This window comes from Furipterus horrens, unplaced genomic scaffold (assembly GCF_987537825.1).
Source record: "Furipterus horrens unplaced genomic scaffold, mFurHor1.1.pri manual_scaffold_2, whole genome shotgun sequence".
Classification (NCBI taxonomy): domain Eukaryota; kingdom Metazoa; phylum Chordata; class Mammalia; order Chiroptera; family Furipteridae; genus Furipterus; species Furipterus horrens.
Window position 1 is genome coordinate 22,223,879 of NW_028327172.1, and position 7,048 is coordinate 22,230,926.

The following is a 7,048-nucleotide window of genomic DNA, read 5'->3' on the forward strand; positions in this document are numbered from 1 at the left end:
TATTATCAACATGTACTGAGGTACCATTGCATTTTGGGAATTAAAAAAAAAATTCCATCAAGGAACTGAAAACAGCAAAAAAACAAACAAACAAACAAACAAAATAAAACACAGATCCAGGTGACTTAATTTTAAATTAGGAACAGCTACCAAACCTGAGGTCTTTACTTTTTAAGAGCAAATGTAGTGAAGTTGATAAAGCTTCTTCCAGTGTGCATGTTCATTTCTTTTAAAAAAATGCGCACATACACAACCTCCTTCCCTCAGAACCATTTTGTCACTTTCTTACCCCAATTTCTCCCTTTCCTTCATTTTTCTGTTTGATCTATCCCTTCACCAGCATTGCAAATCCAGCTCATTTTACAGTATTGAAGTATAGCATGAATGCATTTCTTATCATTGCCATTTGTTACTGAAACACTTTAAATTGAACCCCTTAATGTACCTATAGTAACACACTCAAATGCTATTTCATAGTGTTCTATTATTTAAAACCATCACATGAAATAACATAATGTCCAAGTTTTGCTTTAAAAATATACCAGAAAAAAAAAAATAGGGGAAAAGGTAAATGGATGGAAGACATATGATTTAATATTGACGGATATTGAAGCCGGGTAATGGGTACATTGAGTGGTTCATACTCTTTATTTTGATGTACTTGAAATTTTTCATATTAAAAATATATTACATATGTATAGGTGCTGTGTAAACATAACTTGGAGATAATAAGCAATAGTTTAAGAAATATGATCATGAGGAAAATGTTTACGTTGCCAATATTCAAAGTTGTTTAGGTGGTTAAAGTGAGTCTTAGATTTTAAGGGACTTTGCCTATTTAATATGCATTTAGACCCATTGAAAGAAATGCAGATTACAAGGAAAGCTTTACATGGTCCTCAGACTTAACAGGCTTCTTTTAAAAGGAAAGAGAATACTAAAAAACCCCAAACAAACAAACAAAAAATCCTGGGAACTAAAAGCATGAAAAGTACTTCGTTTTCTTCATGAATGGAAAAGTAACGTAGGAAAAAAATAGGATACACCAAAACACTGTAAGACCTCATTCTACAAACTCTTTTCCTAATAAAATGTATTAACTTCAGATTCCATGAATTTTGTCTGTCAAATGCTGTGGTTAGTCAAGTGCTATTAGTCAAGGATCTGGTCTAATGTGTACCATTTTTTCACAGGTCCTTTATTCTAAATTAAATCTCAATGATATAAACAGTAAGAATGGAAGGGGAGATGTCTAAAATTCTATAAAAATTCAACTTGTAAAGTACTTAAACTCATAAAACATCCTTATAAATATCTTTTAACCTTCAGAGTAGACATGTGTCTCTAAGTTTCTTTTATCTATTTATTAAATACTAGATGGCCCTTTGTTGGGCATCTTACTGTGGCCAATTTTTTTTTTACTCTGGATTATAAGATGTTCACTATATAAATGTTTACATGTACAGGCAATGTAGTAACTGGGGCATAAGGACAACATTTTGCTTTATGAGATTTAACATTTCACTTGTTTTAATGTGCAACCAGGTTTTAAAAAGTAGCAATAATAAAACTTTGTTTTCTGAAATGGAATGCCTAATGTAAGAAGCAAAGTCTATGAAAACTGTAAAAAGTTCAAAGTAAAAAGAAAATAGAAATTGTTACTTTTAAAATACAAAAAGCACAGTCAGGGAAAAACAAGTTCAGCCACTAAAATGAGTGCCTGGAGGATAAAATTCAGTTGCTGCCATTTCCTCTTTGTCCAGCAGATACTACCAGCGTTAACAGGGTTGCTGACACTTTGAGTAACTCCACTATCCATCCAGACCCCAAGGGAGAGGCCAGCGGAGAGAAGAATGCAACTGCAAAGACTTTTTATGATTCTCCTTTTCCCACAGAACATGTAAGTCAATTAAAAATATTGCCAAGCAGACCTTAGTGAGCTAATTCTACAGATATGTGTAGAACTGTATGCATCTGGATGCTTTAAGACCTAACTGATCTCCAAAATAATATCAAGAGGGCAGCATGGCACCATTTTTCACAATTAAAGTTGATGGAAAACAGCAGGAAAAAGTCACAGTGTATAAATCAAATAGATACAATCCAGCCTGTTTGGAGAAGGAAAGTGTGAGGTAGTGTATTATGTATTTCTATATTTTAGCCACCTCAATTTAGGAATAGTGGCATTTGTATATTTATTTAAACTTAAAAGTTCTTAAGTTTGAGCATTTAAAATTTTATTCTAATTAAAGATGCTTAAATCAATTAATAAATTCAAATGTGTTTAATAGCACTTAATGTAATTTACATTTGGGGGAACTGCTGTGAAGGAAAAAGTTTTAAAATATTACAATTAGAAAATAGAATGTGAAAGGATCAAATATCCATAAATATATGGTATCAAGTATGGATGTAAATATTAAGCAAAGTATTTGTATAATTATATGTCTACAGGATCTATTTGTCATATGAAAAGCAACTAACTACAACTGACAGTTTTTGTAAAATTTGTAATTTACCTTAGTGTGCAAAACATCTGAGCAAAAAGGGCTCTGTTGTTCAGTCTAAAAAAAGGTAGAACTGCTAAAAGATAACCTAAAAATGGTTAGGAAAGGCTACTTATTTAAAAAATTGTACAGTGAAAATTTTAAGTTACTGTGTTGTTTTAAATTTTAGAGATGCATATTAACTTTCTCTTTAGCACATGTAAGATGAAAATTATAGTACTAACAAAGCTCTAACACATATGTAACAGCTTAAAAAAATATATTTTTACTTTAGAGAGGGGAAAAGAGGGAGAGAAGCCTGGACTGGTTGCCTTGTGTATGAGCCCCAACTGGGGACCAACCTGCAACCCAGGCACAGATGCGCCCTCGTCAGAAAAGAACCTGCCACCTTTTGCTTTCCAGGATGACGTCCAACAAACTGAACCACAACAATCAGGGCAACATATAACGCCTTTTTACAATGGATTTCATTTTTCTTTTTAAATACCAGACACCACCCCTGAGATAGTATAATTCACTTCTAGAAGAGTTGAAACTCAAGTCAGGATCCACCTTTCCATCACTGTGCTTAGCAGAAAGTTTCCTTCAGCTTGGTGTGTACAAGTGTGTATTTTTAAAATACAGTAATTAAAGCCCAGTAAATCTGGCACTGGGAAATCCTTGGCCAACTGGCTAAATCAGTGAATCGAAGCAAAAAGGAAGCTTGAGAATATCAAAGCTAGATACCAATTTCTAATTAGGTTGAATACTTAACACATAATTGTCCTTTTTTCCAACAGATTAAGGGCATGATGGAAATCTCATGTCTCCCTTTGAAGCCCATTTTTATAATTAACCTAGTAGGGAAGTTCTTTGTGTCTAATTTCTAATGCTTTTCCTGAAATTAATGTTGTTTCAAAGAATCTACATTTATAGAAATAAAACTTTTTAAAAAGAATTACTCCTACAACAGCCCTGTAAAATAGATCTATTTTAAAGATGAGGAAGCAGTGACACAAATATGAACTAGAATTTCCAAAACCCTGACACACATCTGGGATGGACTTCAAGTAGGTATTTTGGCTCTTAGTCAAATGCTACTTTCTCAGCTTTCCTAATAGAAAAAAAGGTTACTTCTCAAAATAATATTCTACATAAAACAAACTCTGCTCAATGACTAAAGACATTTTCTAGATGTTTTACTATGTGTCAAGCACTATGCTAAGTACCACTGTCCCCACTGAAGCTTAATTACCAATCCACATCTAATGTGGAAGATATTTAAAAGCAGATCTGTTCTTTTGCCTGGACTACCAAAATGCTGTTATCCAGACAAACCCAGTCTCTTTATGAAGCCTGTTTTTCTTGCTCCTTAATATTTTACACTTCTCTAAACCGGGGGCTGTCAAGTGACAGCTGGCCATCCAAACACAGCCCCCTGCCCCATTTTAATAAGAGTTTTATTAGAGCAGGACCACATCCATTCCTTTGCCTGTTGTTAGTGGTTACTTTTGTGTTACAATGACGACTAAGCAGTTGTGAGGGAGGCCACTTGGCCCACAAACCCAAAAATACTGACTTCTGGCTCTTAACAGAAAAACTTTGCCAATCTTTATTCTATATAAAGATAAACGAATTTTATGAAGTCATAGTCAGAAAGAGAATATTTTTCAATATATTTTTATGCACACTGGCCACACCAATCCTATAAAATTGTAGGTAGATATTATGAACTAACTGGGGGTCAGGTTGGTAGCCTGCTGCAGTCTGATCATACCTAGAAATGAGGACTGGAAAGGGGGGCCAGAGTAAGCAAAGAAAGCTACTTATTTTACACATCCAATGAATTAGGCTCATTTAAGTTAAATTTTAAAATGCAACCTCAGGGCTAGTAGTAGATCTTCTGAGTCAGGCAGAAAGAGGTGAGGAGGTAAGTGATTTTTAGAAGATAGGAAAGGAAGGAACAGAGATATATGGTAACATGTTTAGAATTAGAATTACTGCTTGTAGCTGCAAAACCCCAGTTAAGCTAAATAGGACAAATTTTGTTCAACTTTAATTTGCATTACATCATTTCTCTACAGCAGTCCTTGTTCTTGCTCCACCCACCAAGTAGGTAGTTCAGGGAAAGAAACTAAAGCAAATGTGTGTAAATGTCTCCTTCCTTTTCATCATTATTAAGATAAAGCATCAGGATTTTTGAAAATGGGGTAATTTGCATTTTATATCAAATGCACCAAAATGCATAAAGCATTTTGATGGCAAAACAGGACCATTAAATCATAGGTCATCAATTATTTAACTTCAAAATCAGTACCAATCTAGATTGGGCGCTGTCCCACAAACCAAAAAGAGCAATTCTTAGGGAACTGAGATTAAATGTAAACATTTAAAACCATATAAAAAGTTATTACTGTATCTCATTTTGAAAATGACAATGTAGCCCTGATGGGGTGGCTCATTTGGTTGGGCGTTGTCTCACAAACCAAAAGGTCGCTGGTTTGATTACCAGTCAGAGCACATGCCTGTGTTGTGGGTTCAGTCCCCAGTTGGGGTGCATGTGAGAGGCAACCAATCGATGTTTCGCTCTCACATCAATGTTTCGCTCTCACATCAATGTTTCTCTTTCCCTTCCCATGTCTTTAAAAAAATTAAATCTTTAAAAAGAGATGTTATAAATATGCCACTTTTACCAATGCAATTGGAAAAGATGTAATGTAAAGCAATAGTCAAAGATAAATGGTTTTCATAATAGCCTAATTATACCAATAAATGTTTTCCAACAACTTAAATGTCCAACAATATATTAGTTTAGGGAACATAGAATATAATGAAGCTGTGTTCTTTTTCTTTTTTAAAGATTTTACTTATTTTTAGAGAGAGGGGAAGGGTGGGAGAAAGGGAAACATTGATGTGGGAGAGAAAACATCTCTCTGGTTACCTCTCGTATGTGCCCAACTGGGACCAAACCTGCATACCCAGGCATGTCCCCCAACCAGGAATTGAACTGGTGACCTTTTGCTTGGTGGGGGACCATGCACAGCTAGGATGGAGCCATGCCGTTAACAAACTTTTAACACAGGGAAATGCTAAGTGTCTTAATACAACACAGAAAATATGTGATTCAGATTTTTAAAGTCTATATATACAAAAGACACCAGAATATTTACTGTACATCAAAATGTTAAAGGTGGTTGGTATCCTGGGTAATTTTAATGTAATTCATATCCTGTTCCCTATTTCTAAAACATAACACTCCCTTTTAATAAGAGGTTTTATCTGGTACTCTGAGAGCACCGTCAAATACTTTTTTCAAGTAATTAATGCAAATTTATTTGATAGGGATAAACAAACAAATATTCAATCAGGAGATAGTTAAATTATCACACATCCATGAAAGGGGATATTTTGCAGCCACTTACAATAGTTTGTGAGAAATTTTAATCACCTAGGAAAGAGCTCAGAGGGAAAAACAAAGACATAAAATTCTAGAGAATGATCAATTACACTAAAAATAGAAAGGGGGAGGGGGGAAGACCAGCAAACAGTACCAAAATGTTGACAGGTCTCTCTGGATAGTGGATTACTATTGACTTTGTTAATTTACACTTTTCTCTATTTTCTTAATTTACAGTATTTTACTAGAAAAATAGAAACCTTAAAATGAGAAACATTTTCAGCACAGTATTATAAATAAGTATGACCCAAACACACCAGCTTCCAAATACCGCATTGCTCCCTCCTGTTTCCCCAAAAATGGTGCTCGGAAGCATGAGAGAGAACATGAAGTAAAAGGCAGGTTTTATATGGTAGCCCACTTCTGTTAGCATTTCTAATTTTTCCCTTGTTTTGATAGAAGATACAAAACATAGACATGTTTGGGAAGGGAAGGGAGTAGAAGAAGACAAAACAGATTTTTATCTGCCTGTTTTAAATATCTTTTCTTTCAATGTAAGCTCAAGACCTTTTGGAGAATGTTTGTGGTGTTCCTGGAATATATTAAAAGATCTTGAAAAGCTACTACATAAGCTTACAAATTTACCTTTTATAGTTTTTTGGTTCCAAAATTACTAAGGTAATAGTTGGAAATTAGCCAAGAAAATGGTGGCTTTATAACAATTGCAGAAGTTTAAGGATATTCTTTAAACTCTTTTGTTGAGAGTTTAGAAAATGAGTAATAACTTCAGTGGTAAAAAAAGTTTGGTTTTTCCTAGGTGACAACAAAGCCTCTGAACTGGAATCTGCAAAGCCACCTTCAGGCCGCCAGGATGAAGGACACTACTGATCTCCCTGTGTTTTCTGCTGGTGAGGACTGGCAGAGCCTGCTAACCAAGCAAACAAATGAAGTTGAAAAGTCCCTGACCTTAGCAAATGAAAACCGATCTAGAAAAAGAAAAGCAGAAGAGATGTTGGAAAAAACAGATTAAAATAATGCTTCCAGTGGTAAAGTAGACTACTGATGTGGTTTGACTGGAGCAAAATGACCGTTACATCTAAAACTTTTTACAGATGTACTACTTACTTGTCCAACTTTTTCTGATGTGATGAAACTTTTACTGCTA

General features: G+C 34.5%; 1 protein-coding gene across 1 annotated transcript in view; it reads left to right on the plus strand.

Annotated features, from left to right (window-relative positions):
* Positions 1-6,921, plus strand: part of CCDC73 (coiled-coil domain containing 73) — an 85,417-nt gene extending 78,496 nt beyond the window's left edge. Inside the window, exons 16-17 of the mRNA XM_090262956.1 lie at positions 1,767-1,900; positions 6,701-6,921. Of these exons, the coding sequence (XP_090119082.1) occupies positions 1,767-1,900; positions 6,701-6,913 (347 nt within the window). The 3' untranslated portion in view covers positions 6,914-6,921. The remainder of the gene's footprint in view (positions 1-1,766; positions 1,901-6,700) is intronic.
* The last annotated feature ends 127 nt before the right edge of the window (positions 6,922-7,048 follow it).